Source organism: Hydractinia symbiolongicarpus, chromosome 5 (genome assembly GCF_029227915.1).
Source record: "Hydractinia symbiolongicarpus strain clone_291-10 chromosome 5, HSymV2.1, whole genome shotgun sequence".
Lineage (NCBI taxonomy): Eukaryota > Metazoa > Cnidaria > Hydrozoa > Anthoathecata > Hydractiniidae > Hydractinia > Hydractinia symbiolongicarpus.
Window position 1 is genome coordinate 5,003,260 of NC_079879.1, and position 20,028 is coordinate 5,023,287.

Genomic DNA, 20,028 nt, shown 5'->3' on the forward strand with positions numbered 1-20,028 from the left:
TTTTTATTTATTTAAAAAATCTTTATCCGTTCTCAAGATATTTGTCTTAAAAGTTGCGCTAAATGTGCGAAATTATGACGTTATGAGTTAGCATTGAGCATAATTATGGTAACTAAATATTGAAATTAATATAAAATGTTCAAAACGCGTCAAAGTGAATGGCCAGAAAACATTTTTAACTCTATATGGCTTGTCAAAAATGTTAAATATAACACCCTCGCAGAGCATACTCATGACATTATGCAAAATTAGTGAATTTTCTTAGTCAAAATGGTAAATAACATATCAAAAATTTTAAAAGATATATTGAAATCCCTAGACAAGCTTTTAAGCTCTTTCATGTGCAATTAACTTTATTGTTCGCGGGAAGTAAGCTTTAAGTCAATTACTGTTTTAAGTTTTTAGGTTTATTATTACAATGGTCAACCTTGATCCCAGAGCCCGTTCTCTCTTTATTGCTTATCTGACGGCGAGATGAACATCTGTTGTCGAATCGGAGAAAATAAAAATCAAGCTGAGACAGAATTTGGTTTTATAATGTCTTGATACACCACCAATTCTAAACACTTTAAGTAGTAACTACCCAATAGCTGACCCCGATCAAATTCTAATGAAAAAGAAGTGATTTTTATGATACAAGGAAAAATTAGACTTGTGTTCATGATTCATAACAAAGTAGTGAACATTCCTTAACTATTTTAATCAACCGGGTAATTGGTAGCGCGGGAACAACAACCTCGTCCGCAGCAACGAGGTCCTGGAAATAACTATATATATAAAAAAAAGGTTTTAAGCATTTAAGTTAATCATACAATATACATATAAATAAGTTAATCAATAATAGCTCTGGTTTTGCCAAAATTTTGTCCAGCCTGACTGGCTCCCTTGTTGTAGCCCGCTTGTAATCCAATATGACCTTCTCGTCCTGCTTTCAGTTGCTCTTCTGTAAATCCTCTCACGTTCTTTTCAGATTCTTTTGGTCCAATTCCAGGTAAACCAATTTTAGCAGCTTTTCTACCGAGTGCAAATATTCCATCAATCACCTGCGCCATATTGGTAGCTTCATATAAAGCTACAGTTTGGAACATGTCATTCTTCACGCAACCGTTGTTGACACAAGCTTCAAGAAAATTACTAATGTTTTCCATTTGTTTAAAAGCGGCCTTGGATTCGTTTATCCGAGGTACACTGTTTGGAAATATTGCGTTTACCAACTTACAAAGAATAATACCATCTTTTAATTTTTCGCTTACTTCTTGTGCTCCAGTTACGTCTTCTAAATCAGCGTCTGGAACAAAATGCATGATCCACTCCAAAGCTTCCTGCTCTATAAGACAACAATGAAAGAAATATATAAAAAACAGACAACAAAGTTCAACAAAGTACAAATGTCTTTATACTTCTCCTGGAAGCAAGACATGCACGTAGACTTCAAATTTTCTCCTACAAAGTGTTTCTTTACTTTATGTGCAGCGTGAAAAATATGAGGCTTCTTTTTAAAAATGCAGAACGCAAACAAACAAACAAATTCGATTCAACGTTGTAGTCGCTAAAAAAATCTCACAGGAAAGTGAGTTTGGTCTTCTTAAATATTCCTATAAATTGTTTTTTTTTAGTTTTTTCGTCAATAATGTACCTCGTTCGACGTCATACTTGCTGTCGATAACGTCACTCACTTCAGCAGTCATTCCATATCCCTTCGGTCTTTCAGCCATGATGAATTTAACGTGTACAATCACTTAGAAAAGTGTACCACTGAATGGCGAAGGTGTGTTCTTGTTTTGCTAGGAATGGAGCTGTCCACGAAGCACTAAGTACGCTTATATGGTCTGTCATGAAAAGAAAAACAAGAAAACTTCTTAATCACCTTAAATAACAGTTCAAAAACTGTGTTTTGTCCTTGTATTTTATTTTGAATTAACAGACTCTGTCTTGGCCAAAAGATAAACAAGAAAATCCATTAAAGAACCGAGAATTCACTGTTAATAATATCTAGTGAATCGAAGAATACGATGATAAGCACTGTTGTAAACATGATTGTGTTGCAACTTTGTTCTCAGGCTTTTCCAATTAAGGCGCCTGCATAGAGTTTACATAGAACAATATGACACATTATTTAAAATTATTCAGTTTTTTTTATTTAATATCCGCAACAAACATAAACAAGTTTGTTGTTTACTGAAATGAGAGAATTAGAAGTGAAACCGCTGTGTGGGTAAATAAAAGGCTTGTCAATTTAAAATTAAATTACAAAACCAGTTTTGTATAACAAAACCATCCTTCTCTGCCTTTTTTCAGATTGGCGAAAGGAAATTATATGATTGAAAAACCTTTCTATTCACAAGAGACTATTTCCTTGATACCTGTCTAGAGATTGGAAATATAGCATTGCTAAATTTTTGTTTTTTATATATCATGGGTGGGAAGATAATGGTAGAATTGTTTTGATAACTAAAACTTCTATCATTCCACAATTTTTTATTGTAATTGTTAAGAAGTGAAAAGGTGTTCACTCTGTACAGTATTACATAGCAAATTTTATTTGGAGTTTTTTCTATAAGAACAACCGTAGCAAATGTTTGAACCCTGTGTTTAAATGTGCAATTTCCAGCCCATTCTCCTTTTTGTGGATGTTTACGCATACTTAATGGCAGAAATACTAGGCACGAAGTTGAGATTTGTGTGGCCATGTAGAACTCAACCTGTATAAAATACCCTCCTGATTGTGAATGAGAGTTGTTTGCAACGTAAAAAAAACAAGCTTCGTCCCCAGGGCTTTTTAGAGTTCTTTTACATCTGTCCCAATGTAAAAGCACAAAAACCCTGGGGACGTGCCTAGACTTATTTATAGTATTTTTATAAACCAGGGAACTTTTTTCCAACCTCGACCGCAGGGTACTTTGTATCTTTTTGTTCGTGTTTTCATGTTCGTATCGCCGTCCCGGATATGAGAAAGATACAAGACGCCCTGGGGACGAGGTTGACTTTTTGCTTTTTACTTTGTTATATTTTTTGTGGTGATCAGTCTCAAACATCCGCATGCTGTTTTCATGTGAAGGGAAGGATAACTATTTAATTAACATTGTAACAACTCATTAGGTTATATTCTATGATTTTATATTTTGTCTCTGTCATCATAGGTTGTGTTTCATCTATTCTTTTACAATTAAAAAAATTTTTTGGAGCTATCCTACGACTAATTACATTCTATAAACAATATATTTATATACAATATTTTTACCACATATTTTGTACCATACTTCTTACAAATGCCGGCTTTCACTTACCAGTTTTTGTATATACAGACACAATTTATATTCCTGCGCATGCGCGTGATGTGAACGATTTGGTACGATGTTAACCAATAGGTAGTCAAGAAGCCCTTATCAACTGGAATTATTTTACTGTTTACAGAATAATTTAGAGGTTTCAAACTAATCACAAACAAGAAGAAAATCCTGTTGTTTCTTTTATTCTATACAAATGTTAAAATTTAACGTAAAATTCCCATGAATCAATGCGTGCACACAGGTTACGCCCGCCCGCTCGCGATACAAAAAGTGTTAAGTGAGCATGCACCTTAGCATGTAATTTTAAAATCTTTTGTTTCTAATACCGTGTTAATGTCAAGTAAGTGTATTCTCCAAGTTGGTATGTTCTTACAATTTTGTCGCTAAAACTGCTTATAGTTGCATCTATTGAAATGAGATTCCTGAGCATCAACTTTCAAAATCATCTTGCCACCTTAGTGAAGCGGGAACAACATAATCGTCATTTAAGTATTCTTCAAGTGAAGTATATTCTGCAAAGTTATTGCTTGTTTCATCGCGTGTGCCGTCTTCTAAATCCAAGAACTCGTAATCAGAGTGCAGCAAATTCAGTTTTTCCTGATTCGTTTTTCCTTAATAAACATGTAGAAATAGATAATGTATTACACTTGTTTATTTTTTAGTATCTATGTAAAAATGAAACCGAAAAGTTCAAAAAAGAGAGGCTTTGTCTGTATTTTCAATCTATAAGGAGCGGGTCCCGGAAATATTCAGGCAAAATAGCCTCACAGTTGGCTCCATAACTCCTGAGTACTAGGTTGTCATAAAAAGAGAGGATGAATTAAGATACCAATAGAGAATGGGCTACCCTACATGTACCGTCTAGGTCTTGTTCTCTGTCACCAGTTGCGGTTCAAGTTCGGCAAGCCGACTGTGTGTTGACTGAAGAAAAGAGTTTTTTCAAAACAGACTTTCTTCAAGGGTTAAGGGTTAATACTATAACGATTATACTCCCAGTCAGCAAAGTTTGCCATACTAAAATTTGCGGCGATCAATTTTTGCGCATTTTTGCGAATTTGTGAAAACATCTTTATTACTTGTCTAGATTGCACACATTTGTAAGAAGTATTTTTTGCATTCCTAGTGGAAACAAAATAACTACCGCGCGAAAATATCGTCTTCTTAACTGATCCGAGTGCAACAACATCTTTAGCGTAACTGATGCATTATAATATTTTACATATCTAAAACCTTACATTTCAAATTTAATATTCAACTTTCCTGTGTAAAATTCGCTAAAGTTTTTTTTAAAATTTGCGAACAACTTGCAACAGTGCTTGGAAGGAAGGTTATTGTAAAAACAGGGCTGCTAAAAAACCTTACCTCTTTCTTGAGCTATTTTTGTTCCTTCCCGCTCAGGATTAGCATACTCATGCGGTAACAGATAACTATCAGCCAATGATGGGTTAGACTCATGACTTCCATCTCTTGGTTTCAATATATTATGGGGCGGCGGCAAAGATGGCGGTTGGTGTTTCGATACGCCTGACGGAACTTTGTAAAGCTGACATTTGTTTTTATGTTCGACCTATGATGTGTGAAAGGATTAATTACGAGAATAAAAAAATAAATTTAAATTTAACAGTTACATTGTTCAAATAAACACCTCTAACAGGGGGCGGAGGGGGGCGTTTGACGCCTAGGCGACGTTTATTGGAAGCAATACAGTAATGAGTATTTTATCCACAAACCTTTATATATGTGGCGAAGGAAGTATTCGTGCCTTCTTTTTGATTCCCGCCTTCTTTTTGACTTTTTCGACTCTTTGATTTCAGTCGATCAAATAGCCTTGCACTAGTTGTCTGCTGAAGCCTGCTTTTATAATCATCACAATAAGTCAATTCGCAATTTGAAATATAATCTTTGCTGCACGATCTCTGCCGTTCGAGATTCTGTTGCTCAGATTTTGTTCTTTTGTACCAACATCCAGCAAATATGAAACATGACACGACAATGAAGACAACGCAGCAGCCAATGATAGCGTATAACACAGTTGTGTTTGGACCACGTGGGACAATATCATTCTCCTTCGAAGATACTGTAACAAATTACATATACTTGATATCACAAATAATGAAGAAATGAGGATGTTTTTGGATGGTGGTACTTAACAGACGCTATGAATGGCAAAATGCACTGTCTTGGAGAAAGAAAGGCACTGTACCTTCAGTTTGGATGGTTGATATGACAAATGATACCATGATAGGGTCTTCACCAAATGCATGTATGTTTTTATAAGGGAATTCTATACTAGATGTTATGTTGTCGCTGCATTCATCTTTACAGAAAATAAACACTGCGGACCTATAAAAAATATATAAAATATTGTATATTATACTGTTAATATAAACTAAGTTAATTTGTTTATATTTGTGAGCGTTGGTTCTCAAGATATCTAAGGTCGAAGTAGTACCACGGTCTTCGCCATGACAGCGTCGATGAGGACTTTAAAAAAATTTAAAAATTAAAAAATTTTGTCCCATGCTATTTTCGTGATAATGTAAGAATGTTTTATTATATGTAAAAAAAAAATATTTGTAAGTTTTTTCTTTATAAGCATATTTCATCTCCGATGCACCAGCTGTGTCCGCGCTATTAGCTGCTTGCTACATTATTCCTAGCGCTGGTTGTATATTTTCTCACATGTAATAAAAATCTAAAAAAGACGTTATAACCTGAAATTAGCAAAATGTTATCAAAGTTATCAAATATTGTTCCATTCTCGTCCCCAGACCTCTTTGACTTTCGAGGTTTATCTTAAAGAACCCCTGGGATCGAGAATGATATTGTTGTCACTGTAATTATTCTCAACCTTAATCCCGAGAGCTGTTGTCTCTCTTTGCATATCGGATGGCGAGACCTATCAATTAGGGCAGCGCCGATAAGAGACAAAAAGCCCTGGGACGAGGTTGAATTATTCCTTCTATAACTACTTAAAAATTCTTTTCCATGAGCAAATTTTGTATATAGAAGTCTTACCTCATACTTAGTGGGGACGTATCATATGTATCAAACGCCATTCTGTTTAAACCATGTAAAATAGATTTTTGTATTCGTAAATCCGTTGAACTCTTTTTGCTGCATAGTACTTGTGACGTCACGATTACAATCATGTGCGGCTTGATTGCCTCGAAGAAGTCCACAAAACGTTTTGATTTCGTATGTCCAAAACTAATCGATATTACAACTTGATTTAAGATTGGATTATATACCACCATGTTCAATCCATCGCGCTTGCGAGAATACTCTTTTCCTGATATTCGAATAGAGGAGGCTGAATTAGTTTCAATGGCGCAATTGACTGATGTTATAACGAATTGCTCTAATAACGAAAAACACACACAAGATCGTGTCAAAAAATATAGATAAAAATCATTTATGAGGTTATAATTTTTTCAAAAAAGAAACAGGGTATACCAGTTGGGGTGCAAATTTTTTGATTCGTGAACTATTTTGAAATGTGAACTTGTAAGTTGGGTAATTATGATGTACTTCAACAAAATTATCTTTTGGCACAATATACTCTTTAAAATGTTAAAGGACTATGTTTCTTGCTTATCTACCTAAGATATCCTTTTCAGCTTCCATTCGTGCAGGTTCAGCTAATTGTTTTTTGTACTAGTGACAGGAAATAAAATTATAATATGTTGAAACCATCATTCATTAGAAATAAGAAAACCTTTTCCTTCACTATCTGGTATATAAAAAGTACAACTTTTCCATATATCGTTTTTTTTTTTTTTTGACTCCAGATATAAGAAAGAGACAGGTCATGGCTTAGAGGAATCTTTCTTCTAAGGTCTTTAGGACAAGATTGCATAAATATAAATATAAACGTTCTTAGGTCTCGTAAACCAGGCTGCGAGTTTTTTATACACTCTTTCTTTCTAAACCGATTCTGGAGTGTATCGTCATCCAGTTACTATATACGGAAACAGAAGAATCACAGTAAATACTTTTGCACGGAAATTATTCAGGCGATTTTTAAGTACTTAAAAGATACAGCTTCCTGTTCAATATGGCGTAAAACAAAAAATTTTACTCATATCAATGAATTTTTACTCATTTCCAATCCGTTGTACGTTAGACAGAAATTTGATCGCAACAATTAGAACCGCTTTTTTATCTCAACGTAGGTAGTCAATAGCAACCCCTTAAAAATGTTATATTGGTGTCTCCAGTGATTGCTACATAATATGTATCACAGGAAGTGAGAAGACACTTGCTCTGTAAAATTGAGCTGATAATAATTAGCTGTAGCTAAGAACATCATTAACATATCACTTCCAGTAAAATCCTTTGTAGTACTTTTTCTTCGTTTTTTTTGGCCAAATTGGTATTAGCTAGGTGAATGGAACATCTTTCATGTATTAAATGAAATCGTAGTTTCAACCAAGGTCTTGCAAAACCCCTTTCTATTGGATGTTTTATTGGAGTAGTAGTCACAACAATTGTAGAGACGTTTCTTTTAAGCAGGTTTATTGCAACATTAATTATAAAGACCTCACCGCGTGATAAGCAAGAGAACCTGAAAACAGAGATGTCCTCATCAGAATTACATCATTCTACTATATTTGAGATTATACTTACTTTTACCCTTAATAATCCTCTATTTTATTGTATTAAATATTTTCCCAGCTTTTGTGATCTTGCCGGATTAGGAAACAAATATTTATTGAATGTCTTTTTTGGTTACACGACTTCTTAAAGCGGTTTTTAACTTCACCTTTCGCAGGATGGAAGCAAACTGTGATGTTTAAATACTGATTGGTTTACAACTGTCTATATTTTAAATTCTTAATGTTTTTCTTGCTTTCCCGCTCTTAGGGAAATAAGACTTGTGTAAGCTAAGCAAAGAAAATTATAAGAATGAATAAAATTCAAATGCTATTGCTTCTTCATTATTGGGAAAATACATTTTCTATTACAGTCGACTTTCTAATTGGCGGACACATTTGAGCCAATCACTTCCTTCCGCTGTGTCTGCTTTGGAGGGTCTAAGTTTCCCGCTTTAAAGCCGTAGCCCAGACTATGTAACTCGTGGACAATTCGGCCTAATTTAGGGGGAAAAAATTAAAACGATCAAATTTTTAATAGAACTTTGCTTTTTATTCGGAATCCGCTAAATAGAGAGAACTTCTAGTAGAAAAGTTCATTTTGTACGACGAAAAAACAATCACCTTTTGTTCGTTAATCAAAGATGCCGACATTTTTAGAGTGCCCGTTAAATTAGAGGGTTGGCTGTAGAATGAAATTTAAATTTGTAAACAAAATAAAATGCTATTTCGCTAAAAAAAACAAAGCGCTATTTTGCTAACAGAAAAAAGGGTATTTCTCATTTTTAAAAGTGAAGAAATCGCGTTCAGACAAGGGCGGGACCACAAAGTATTTCATCCCACCAAAAACAAGTTTGAAATATGTCGGATGTCTGGTTTTGTATGATTTCGATATAAATCGTTTTATTTGACTGACTAAAAATGTGAAAAGTTTGTAGCTATTTTCCATTTTTTGATATCGAGAGAACGAAATTTGGCAAAGAGCATCAAAAGTCCATAAATTTGCAAAAATTGAAGAAAATTAAAGAACCCAACAGAAATATGTTAGTAGCCTGCGCAAACAAACAATCTTGGTATACACTGGCCTACTTATATTTTGGAAGAATATTTTTTGGGGTTAAATAATTCTACTTTACTTTGCAAAAAAAATTTCGTCCTAAAAATCATAGGTTGGTTCAATTTACTTTATTAAACAGTTCTTCCTTTTTGTTTGCACGAAATTTTAACAAAGAAACACACAGTATATAAGAATGCACAAAATTCTATGACGTTAAGTTTAAAGACAGTACCTTCTTTTGCTTGTGTTATCAATAAACATGCCAACAGAAGAAGTATCAAACCCTTCATGATGAAACTTTCATACAATCCAACCTTGTTCTTTTAAATTATTTAGCATCAGACTATATTTCCTAATACCAAGCTTAAGTATCTAAGACACTTAAGATATTTAAGATACTGTCCGACAATGTTTCATGTGAACGTTGTTAATCCAGTAAAAATGAAATACTTAAAGCCACGTTCACATGTCGGTTAATCAGAATTATTTTAGAAAATACTAACCGCCAAACATGAGACACGTACTGTGGCAATAAAAACTAATATTTACATTTCTGTTCTACTTAAGCCTAGATGACAAATCATATTACATTATTTCCTGGACCCTTAAAACAGTGACTTTAACATAAACAACACAACTGGTGAAGAGAGAAAGGAAGATTAGCTGGCGTCCTGTTTGTAAAGTATTCTTAAGTTAGGCTGATGTGGATCAGGTCTTAGAAAATGTTTTCGTCGGACACTTCAGTGATGTTAAAAGTAACGTATTACACAGCCATTGATATGCTACTTGTGAAAGAATAACACCAAGTGTTGTGGGGATAAACAAAAAAGAGTGATTCACACGAAAAAAAAGACAAGAATACATGAATAATAGTTAAAAATAAAAACTATCTATAGGTTGCTTAAAAACAAAAAAACTTGATGACTCCAACACTCTTTTTACAATTTAATTCAAGTTCAAAAGAAATGCTGGCGAGAATGACGATTTGAGATCATGGATAAAAAAGGCGACATAAGGTTCCTTTGTTTCACTTTTCGTGAGGGTAAGGGGAACCTGGAAAATTCGCAAACGCTGATTATATGATTTTTTTGTCAAGTGAGAGTTTATCTCACTCACAACAATGTATCACCATGTGTCACCGCACAAATGTAAGTCAATGGAAATTCTAGTTTTGCCTTTCCTCTAGCAAAAGAACCTTATTTTGTTTTTGTTTCCCTGATGTCTGTATATTTCAAATCAGAATGATTTGGTTATTACGTTTGTACTTCGCGGTTGATTAATCTCTCTTGTTAAGAAGCAATCCATTGAGGAGAGTGAGCAAATATTGCTCAGGTGAATGATCAATAAAATATCCGTTATGTTTACATAAGCAGGATTGCATCTGAATAAGCGAGTCTGTGATTTTAAACTTATTTAACCATAAATAAACTTAGAGCGAGGGTCGTTTAAACCTTCTTGTCAACAACGACAAATTTAAGTTATGGAATAATTAGTTTAGATTCGTCACGTTAGATTCGGATGGGAACTAATCAGCCCTCAAATTTCACCATTGTCGCTAAAAAAAATTTAAATTATTTTTTCTTATTGAAGAAACATTAAATTTTACTATTGTTTGCGCTGAAATAAATTACAACGCAACCTCTATTCTAAGCTTCTATTTTATTGGACCAAATGTACTGTCCCTTATTGAATGTGCTTTTGTGTTGAGGTGGTCACAATATACAGTCAATTTAGATCGTTGTGTCGTTGAAAGGTGACCGCTGTAGGGAAAGTTTTGATTCAAACTACTATAGGTTTAACTGTCAACAATAGATCAATGTGGGTTCGTTTAATATCAAAACAAGACCAACTTAGATGTAATTGAAAATAGGTGTAGCTATTTAACATATGTAATGACGTAATCAAACCCACACTTCCTGTTCAATAGAAAGAAAACTTCTTCTCATTTTTATTCAACCTTGTTCCCAGTGCCTATTGTTTTTTGCAAACAATTGAGGATTCTGTAGTTTTTTGCAAACATTTGAGGATTCTGTAGTTTTTTTGCAAACATTTGAAGATTCTGTAGTTTTTTGCAAACATTTGAGGAATCTGTAGTTTTTTGCAAACATTTGAGGATTCTGTAGTTTTTTTGCAAACATTTGAGGATTCTGTAGTTTTTTGCAAACATTTGAGGATTCTGTAGTTTTTTGCAAACATTTGAAGATTCTGTAGTTTTTTGCAAACATTTGAGGATTCTGTAGTTTTTTGCAAACATTTGAGGATTCTGTAGTTTTTTGCAAACATTTGAGGAATCTGTAGTTTTTTGCAAACATTTGAGGATTCTGTAGTTTTTTTGCAAACATTTGAGGATTCTGTAGTTTTTTGCAAACATTTGAGGATTCTGTAGTTTTTTGCAAACAATTGAAGATTCTGTAGTTTTTTGCAAACATTTGAGGATTCTGTAGTTTTTTGCAAACATTTGAGGATTCTGTAGTTTTTTGCAAAAATTTGAGGATTCTGCAGTTTGAAATGGATACACAAAAATCTATGACGTGAGTTTAAAAACGTACAATCCTTTCAAGTTTCGTGTTAAAAATACCTAAAATAAAGCAATTTGAGGCAATTTTAAAGGGCCCAACTCTGATTGGTGCCATTTTGTGACCCCCTTTCATTCTCACAATTAAAAACCGCCAGCACTAAAAATCTAAAATAAAATTGTCCTTTCTGCCGTTCTTATACCCTGAAAGGAATTCATACTGTTCACTTATCACGTTAGGAAAACCGAAATTATTAGATATAGAACACCAACTCAAATATAAAATTATTTTCTTATAAATCTATTTACATTTCTATTACAAGCTATTTTAAAGTGTGATTTGAAAGTCTTGTCAGAAGAGCAAGATCCGACATTTTGTGAACTAAAAGTATACTTAAAAAGAAAAAGAATATTTTTAACTATGTGCATTTAAGAGAAAATTAAAAGAATTTCATATTTTATTTAAAGCTAGTTCTAGGACAATTTAGCCATCGATTGGCTGTCCAGTAGCTGACTCAGCAGATTGGATGGTGCCTTGATATTTCGGTAAATGACGTTTCGGTAGTTTCATAGCGTCTCTTCTGAATGGATCTCCCAACTCACGTGTCAACATTAGCTCTATCACCGTTGTTTTCCCTTCCTCTTGGTTTTTTACTGCCTGCTTCAAAGCATCGCCAACTTGATCTGCATGGTCACACGTAATTCCTTCAGCACTCATACTACGAGCTATCTCTGCATATGACCAGGGATTTTCAAGATTTACACCAACATAACGATCGCCAAACCAAAGGACCTATAAAATTTATCTTGGTAGTAGACGCGAACAAATGTGGGGCCGTTAGCTGCGATTAGTTCCAGGCGAATTCCTGTGGGCTTTTTCACGGGATAACTACTAGTTTATACAGAACAAATAAATTTATACAGAACAAATAAATTTATGATTTTATTCAAGCAATGGTAAAAATACCTGATTTTTTTTCTCGGCTCCCCATTGACAATTGTGAAATACAACCGCTATCGTCGGTATTTTTTCTCGAATGCAAGTGAGTAGTTCATTAAAACTCATACCCCATGCACCATCACCAACATACGCGATAGCCGGTCTGTCCGGTGCACCTAACTTGGCCCCCATGGCAGCTGGGAACGAATACTGACAATTTCCAAACGTCATAGCGGCAAAGAAACTTGGAGATTTTTCAAAGCGGAGATATCCATTTGCAACAGAGCAAACGTTTCCAATGTCAGTTGATACCATGGCATTGGATGGCATCGCCTTTTCTAGTTCTCGCAAAGCCATCCTCGGATTGATTTTACCTAAAAATAAAATCCTAGAAATTGATATCTAACAGACTTAAAATGCGTCAGCAAATTATTAATCATTTTCGGTATCAGTGAAACTTTTCATTAAGAGCATTCCGTACCTTCTCTGGCATTCGTTTGGTCGTTTGTCATTTCATTTAACTTTCCCTCCCATTCCTCTCGAATAGTCTTTAGTTTTTTCATTCTTTCATCAGCATTTTTTAAAGCACTGGCATCACCTGTTGCTTTTAAACGCTGCAACAGTTCCTTCGATGCTAATTTACAGTCGCCATTGATTCCAACATCCACTGGCTTCACCAGTCCTATTCTTCGAGGATCGACTTCAATCTGTATGATTTTTGCATTTTTTGGCCAATAATCAAATTGATATTGCGGAAGTGTACCAAATGGACTCAATCTAGTATTTTTTTTAAAAAACAAGCTTTAGATCTTCAAAAAGTTTTCGTATTTTCCCAACCCAAAAAGTTTTCATATTTTTATATTTCCATACAAAAAGCATGTCATAGCTAAGTTTAAGATGACAAAGGGAATCATCTAGTAGACTAACCTATTTTGACTAAAAATTCAAATACAATGCATGCCCACCTGGTTCCAACAGCAAGTACTAAGTCAGCTTCATTAATTGTCTTCATTGCAGTTTGATGTCCCAAGTATCCTAATGGTCCACACCAAAGAGAGTGTGAAGCCGGGAAAGCGTCATTGTGAAGATAAGTAGTACAAACTGGAGCTTGCAAATATTCCGCCAGTTCCTGAACATTTTTTGTGGCATTACCAATAACCACACCACCACCAGCTAGTATGACAGGATTTTTTGCAGACCTAATCAGCTCAGTAGCACGTTCTAGAGATGATGGGCCACCAGCTGACTTTTCTATGCTGCTTGGTTTTGGTATGGTATACTCCCCTGAAATAAAAACTAGGCATTTATCTTTTTTATAAAATCCTTATATTCTAAAACAAGATCTTTATATATGTATTTTCAAAATCATTTTTTTAAAAAAAATTTTTTTTTGTAGGAGGAGTTAAGACCGTTAAAGTCAAAATTCACATTATTGTGATAAATCGTTTTTTAGAAAATAAAATTTATTTAGGCAAATTTTAAAAAAAAAAAGTTTTTTTTATAAATTTTAGCAAAACTAAGCATAATTCTGAAAATTTGAGGAAATTAATCCCCTAAGAATTGATTTGCCCAAGGCAGGTAGGATAAGTAAAGTGTGTGTTAGAGCTGTGTAAAGTAAGTTTTTTTAATAAAACAATTTCCATTATTAAATCACATTTTTGTACCACAGACAATCACTGTGTTAAAACAATTTATTACCCTTCACAATATCATGTGTTTTTCAGAAAAGCCTCTAGTTTTCACATGGTCAATTTGTAAAACCTTTTTTCACCTAAGCTTGAGGTAAATGAATAACCTCTCTCTTCCAATAAATAAGCATTACCTTCATGATAGAAAAAATCTCTTGGTATATTCAGCTGTGTTGGTCCTCTTTCATTCATTGCAATATCAAAGGCTCTTGCAGTAATTTCAGCAATTCGGTTAGGGTTATTCACATGACCTTGATACTTTGTTATGGTTTCAAAGATAGGTAACTGATCAGCTTCTTGAAAACCACCAAGTCCCTTAGTTAATGTTGCTGCTTCAGGCGTGATGGCAACAACTGGAGAGTGAGCCCAATAAGCAGCAGCAACTGATGTTACAAAATTTGTTATACCTATTTTTAAAAGGCAAATATGTGTCATTGATAAATATATATTGTTGCGTATTTGCCTATCTCAGCATTTTTTTAAATGTATACAAATAGTAAAATTTCTGTGTGCAAAATAATGAATGAATGACAATTTTGTTGTACAGAAAACAAAAACAACAATTTGGGCAGACTAACGAAAAGACAATTAAACTAATGTGCCGGCTTATTTTAAAACGTATCAATTCAATAATATTATTGCTTGTGATGTAAATGGATTACAAGCTTCTGAAAGTATACATTACCATTACTTTGGTTTTGCAAAGGTTTGAAATCTTTTACATGCTTTTATGTATAAGAATCTCAAATTATAACCAGGCTGGTTTCATTCTTTATTTCTTCGTTGTTTAAACAATAGACCTATTGTGGTTAACCCAAATTATTCCTATAAAGCATACTCTTATAAAAGAAAAAGTGGGTAGGTGTACACTATTCTCACTTTATTAAAAGCTTTCCTACCCAACTGTTTTCTTCGTTTTACGTTTTTGAGCAACACTTAACAATCACCCGGATAACTGTCACCTTCCCTTTGTTTATTTTGGTTATAATATATCTTTCTTTTATAAGATTCTTGTTTGTTTGCTGGTATTTCAGGTTAAAAGTAGGCCTATTGTTAAGAAAAATAGACTTAAATGAAAAACAATGCCTGTTCCCCACACAAGTTATTTTCGTGTGGGGAACACACATTATCTTTGCTTAACAAGAAAAAATGAACTATTTGATGCACACTATTGAGGGTCTATACTTGCATTACACATAACAATCTTGAATTCATAATACTGGATAATTTCATTAAATAATATCATGCCTATATATATACTACAATCTAGGAAACCTACCTGGCCCATTTTGAGCAATACACACTCCATGTCTACCGGATGCACGGGAATACCCATCTGCCATATGACCAGCATTTTGTTCATGTTGAACTGACACAAATCTTATTCCAGCTTCAGGAAAGAGATCCAGGGCATCCATAAAAGCAGAACCTACAATTCCTATAACATCAGTGACTCCCTGCGCCACTAACGTTTCAACAAATGCTTCGGAACCCATCATTTTTGTGGGCACCCCAATTGGCGCCCCTCCACTTTGATTTGTTGAGTAACAATTCACAGCATGGTTCAGTGCTGCCGATGAAAGCCTTTTAACAGCAAATCGGCTTTTTAGTATATTTAACATGGCTATAGATAGTTCTTTCTTTATACTCTTGTCTTTTGTTTTTTTACTTTACTCTAAAATGTAGAGGAAAGTAAAACTCACGCAAAACAGTAGTGCATGTAATTTAACAAATGACTTGATAATAGTCTCTAAAAATGAAAAAAATAGAAATATGTAGCTAGTGGAGAGTGATATTCTGCAAGATCCTTCTTTTTCCTTGACGCAAATCAAAACTGAAAGTAACCACATGTGCTTTGTTTATGGAAGCCAAACGCGATTTTAAAGTCATTGCGTAAAACCACAAAATGTAAGGCACTCGATATATCGTGTCAATAAAGGGTAGAGAAAGTTTGATTGTTGCGCGCAGGGCCTGGAAGCTAGTTTTATCGCTTTTTCAAGGTGCTGCATTTCACTTTTTTTACAGGTGTAAACCAACCTTGGTTGCAATGTTCTATGATGAGAATGTTCAATGTTCTAAGGATGAGAATATAAAAAGCGTCACGCGCCGGCATTGAGATTGGTTTTGTGTCTGCATTCCCTAAATTTTCTCTTTAATCCTAGGAAACCCGCGTCAATCATCCCCACATCAGCCGGGAAGAAGAAAAATAGTTTGCTGTGGACAGATATGTCGTTGAACCACGGTCGTTCACACGGCGTCGTGCTGTCGTACCGTCGCGCAGGAGTGCAGGGGAGCTCAAAATTTATATTAAATTTGAAAAAGATAGAGTTTCTCAAGAACACATCGTTGACTTTCAACTTTTTTTTATTACGCAGTGCCGTGCAATGGCGCTTGAACTTCTTTGAGGTGGTGGTCGGGTTTTCATTTTATCCCTTTCTTTTAAAATATCATTAACAGCGACATGAAAAACAGTTTCTTTAGTACAGTTAAAAGGAAAATAACAAATAAAAAGTAAAAAGAATAAACTGAAAGTTTTTACCTACCAGAAATACTGCTTAAGAAAAAATTGCTATCAAGCAAGTAAACTAGTATAAACTAAGTAGCTAAACTACAAATAAATAACTACCCAAGTTAAAAAAAGGAAAATATATTAGCAACTCGTAACGCAAATTTTTTAGGCTTAATATCGAATTCTAGCTGAGTTCTCGCTGGCCTGAGTTGCTTAAATAATTTTTCATTTTTTTTAACTATTTATATGTCATTAAATTATTCTTGATAAACCTGTTTTGCAACTGGTTGAAACCACGTTGATCGCCTGAATTGAAGTTTCAAGTTACTCAAAAGAGCTTTCTGTTGAGTAAAAAGCAAACAATAACAAACAAAAAACACAATCTGTGAAAAATGTAACACAAAGGAGATATAATTTGTTATGCAAAAATATTTTAGAGCAGTGTATGGCTGCCTTGAGTGTTATTTTTATACTAGTTGTTGGATAGATAAAATATTTCGCAGATGATAAAACAACTGATATAAAATATAATAAAATATGGCCGAAGCAAGTAGAAAGCAAGTCGTTGTTAAACCCACAAGGTTTTTTGGAATGGCTAACCGATTCGGACCAGCGCTTTAGTAACACAAAATATGCTAGTTTGATTGAATTAATTATTCATAGTTTAAAGAGGTTATTTTTATCAGGGAGTATAAAATAGCACAAACTAGCTTAAAATTTAGCGACCTTCTCCGCCAGGTCTTTGATGTAATTAGCCCCAAAAATATATTTTTAATTTTTTTTTCTAATTGAGTAAACGCACAGAGGCCTTAAAATGTTTTTCTGTTACTTGTTCGAACTTCTTCTCACTCGTTGGTGTTTCAATGATACAAACTTGTCTTGTTGATCTATATAAATGAATAAAGTAAACAACTTTAGGAATGATGTCATAAAAGGTGTCAGATAGGTCAGTAGTTTCTAAAAATCTTGTCAAACCAGATCCCTGTGCACGTGAGTGAAGCCGTTAATTCAAATGAGAAAACACATCTAAAAATTTAAAACATGGTAAATATGTAAACCTCCTTTCTAGATTCCTAAAAGAAACCCTAGAAACGAAGCCAAGGTATGGTTGAGACTAAAGTGAAATCCAGGCGCAGTGAGGTTCCACTTCGCAGTGTTAACATGTGAGACATTCATTCACTTCGGGTAGAATTTAATTTCCTGGGTGCCTTGTAAGTGATAGAATGTTTTACGTTCGTGGTTTTCAAGACTGCATACCGATCCAAAACCGCATTTCACTCATGGTGGAGTACACGTGGAGTACTACTTAAAGAGCCACCCAAAGTTAGTTTCATTTAGCCTGATGATTTGTAGCGTTTTCGAAATATAAACGACTTGACAGCTGCTATACAATTCCATCCAAAAGAGTTATAAGGTTTTGCCATGGCTTTAGCGAAAGAAATATTACTAACCTGATTATTGGTCAATTCGTATTCGTTTATTTCATCCTGGACGCTGAACTAATCAAGGGTCTGGGGACAAAAGCAACTAGCAAATAGCGTTAAGGTATTTGTTAGCAACCTTCGTCTCCAGACCTGTTGATAGTGATAAACTTGCACCGTTAAAAAACATATGTTACGCCGTCATTTCTTCACAAGTTTTCATTTGAACATCAGAAATTTGGGTAGCAAATATTAGTAGTTTTCTTCATAGCTTTTGTAACATCTGCAACGATAGCTTTCTGCAACTGAGATGAACCAATTTATCTGCAACTATAGTATGCAGATTACCTCACATGTTCAAATTTGTGCAAAGAAATTGATGAGCATTTATTATGCTTGATTGCGTTCTGTAAAATACTCACTGAACACTTCATTTTTTTGTAAACTTTCCGATTTTTACACAAACCTGGTTTCTACATAAGGTCATTATGGGTTACTATAAAAACACAGCTTGAATTGATTAACAGAATGAGTTTTAAAAACACTCTCAGTGTAATCTCTTCTTTTTAGTCATCTTTTACTCCAGTTTATTTTCAAAAAATGGTTGTTTTTCTTTTACCCTTTGTTAGACGATAAAACCCAGGTTGCCTTAAAAGGTTTCAAACTGCACGCATGACTGCTCACATATGCAAATCAACTTACAAATACAAAATCATCAGCTCTAAGTTTGTGCAGATATGTTCAAATGCACAAGTGAAGACCTCACTGTGCATACTTCCATGTTTTTGTGCAGCGAAATTCCGCTTTTCTCGTTCCACTTGATTGTTCTAGCAACAAACCGTGCAAAATCATGCTCATGTTGAGAAACGTTTAACTTTTTTATTAAGAAGCAACTTCGTCTTCATTCTTTTTTATATATCTTATATGTTCGTTATAGAAGGTTTTAAAGAAGACTTTGAGTAAGGTTGTTAAATTTGGACCTTTTTAATTTAAGTTTATTGACGTTAAACCAAGTTGGATATTTATTTATTTGCATTCCTCGGGCACTTTTTATAATTTCTTACCATTTCACATCTGGATAAAATACATGTACAAAACATCATCTGGAAAACTTCTAGAGCTAAAATTTCGATTGAAGATAAGAAAAATAGTGTATATGTGCTGTACACAGACCGATAGATTTTAATTCCAAAATCAACGTTTTGCATTTTTAAAAACAGGGCAAGAAAGTAAAGAGAACAAATTATCTTAAAAATTATCAAATAATGAAGAACTTCTTTTCATTTTTAAAGATTGCTTAAACAGTTCCTTAGAGCTGCTTGGTTTTGTAAGTTACTTGTGTGTTTGTGAAACATGGTCATGCTAAACCACGCACGAAATCTTTAAGCTACAAATAACAATTGCGATCTATATCGCCTTTGCTTGGATTTTCCACGAGCTTATTATAAAAAAGCACAAAAAATGTTTGTGGGATGGGGTTGAAACTTCTTTCATTTAGAACTCCGCTTTAGTAATTATGTAAATATATTGCTATGTAAAATAATAATTTTGACGCAATATCTTGACGCAATATCTGTTTGTTAATGGTAGGGCCATTAGCAAACCTATTTTCAAAGAAGATTTACTGTTTGGACCAACCGTTCTCAGGAGTTCTTGCCTTTTTAACACCAAGGCTGGTGACTTCGGCGGAGCAGCGAAAAGTCATGCGCTGTGCAATGTTTCGCTGTTCTAGTACTTCATAGATTGTAGATAACCCTAACCTTGATCCTAATCCCAACCCCACCACGTTGTGCTGCGCGATGGCTTCACCGTTGTGCCGAATTCGTGAAGCGCTGTAAGTAGCTATTAATAAATAATTTATTTAATAATATTATAATAAAATTTCTTTAACTCGAAGCGGACCGTTACGCTACGCGTTAGTTTCGCCGCAACAGTGTCGAAATCGCAAAACGAAGCAAATAAACTAACAGGAATGATTAACGAGTGAAACAGTGTTTTCTCTTGGAGTAGTGA

General features: G+C 34.2%; 3 protein-coding genes across 4 annotated transcripts; all 3 read right to left on the reverse strand.

Annotated features, from left to right (window-relative positions):
- Positions 1-778: 778 nt before the first annotated feature.
- On the reverse strand, positions 779-1,898 carry LOC130644318 (muscle-specific protein 20-like). Its single transcript, XM_057449870.1, has 2 exons — positions 1,637-1,898; positions 779-1,327 (listed from the first exon to the last, which is right to left on the reverse strand). Exons 1-2 carry the CDS (start codon positions 1,713-1,715, stop codon positions 831-833), a joined length of 576 nt encoding a protein of 191 aa, XP_057305853.1. The 5' UTR covers positions 1,716-1,898; the 3' UTR covers positions 779-830.
- A 1,054-nt stretch (positions 1,899-2,952) lies between these two features.
- Positions 2,953-9,417, reverse strand: LOC130644319 (uncharacterized). 2 transcript variants are annotated; one of them, XM_057449872.1, is made up of 6 exons: positions 9,175-9,417; positions 6,309-6,651; positions 5,494-5,633; positions 5,021-5,367; positions 4,653-4,857; positions 2,953-3,841 (listed from the first exon to the last, which is right to left on the reverse strand). In XM_057449872.1, exons 1-6 carry the CDS (start codon positions 9,230-9,232, stop codon positions 3,720-3,722), a joined length of 1,215 nt encoding a protein of 404 aa, XP_057305855.1. In that variant the 5' UTR covers positions 9,233-9,417; the 3' UTR covers positions 2,953-3,719. The 2 variants fall into 2 exon arrangements, with proteins under 2 accessions (XP_057305855.1, XP_057305854.1); XM_057449871.1 differs by having other exon boundaries at positions 2,954-3,901.
- A 2,313-nt stretch (positions 9,418-11,730) lies between these two features.
- Positions 11,731-15,783, reverse strand: LOC130644320 (sulfoacetaldehyde acetyltransferase-like). Its single transcript, XM_057449873.1, has 6 exons — positions 15,365-15,783; positions 14,220-14,492; positions 13,363-13,681; positions 12,879-13,174; positions 12,425-12,771; positions 11,731-12,250 (listed from the first exon to the last, which is right to left on the reverse strand). Exons 1-6 carry the CDS (start codon positions 15,705-15,707, stop codon positions 11,942-11,944), a joined length of 1,887 nt encoding a protein of 628 aa, XP_057305856.1. The 5' UTR covers positions 15,708-15,783; the 3' UTR covers positions 11,731-11,941.
- Between the last annotated feature and the right edge of the window lie 4,245 nt (positions 15,784-20,028).

Coding starts and splice junctions, on each gene's coding strand:
- LOC130644318 (XM_057449870.1), bottom strand. CDS start 1,715: ATGGCTGAAAGACCGAAGGGATATGGAATGACTGCTGAAGTGAGTGAC. Junction 1,328..1,636: donor CAAGTATGACGTCGAACGAG/GTACATTATTGA, acceptor GTTGTCTTATAG/AGCAGGAAGCTTTGGAGTGG.
- LOC130644319 (XM_057449871.1), bottom strand. CDS start 9,232: ATGAAGGGTTTGATACTTCTTCTGTTGGCATGTTTATTGATAACACAA. Junction 5,368..5,493: donor ATCAACCATCCAAACTGAAG/GTACAGTGCCTT, acceptor AATTTGTTACAG/TATCTTCGAAGGAGAATGAT. Junction 4,858..5,020: donor CCTTCGCCACATATATAAAG/GTTTGTGGATAA, acceptor CACACATCATAG/GTCGAACATAAAAACAAATG.
- LOC130644320 (XM_057449873.1), bottom strand. CDS start 15,707: ATGTTAAATATACTAAAAAGCCGATTTGCTGTTAAAAGGCTTTCATCG. Junction 13,175..13,362: donor GTACTTGCTGTTGGAACCAG/GTGGGCATGCAT, acceptor AAAAAATACTAG/ATTGAGTCCATTTGGTACAC. Junction 12,772..12,878: donor CCAAACGAATGCCAGAGAAG/GTACGGAATGCT, acceptor TTTTATTTTTAG/GTAAAATCAATCCGAGGATG.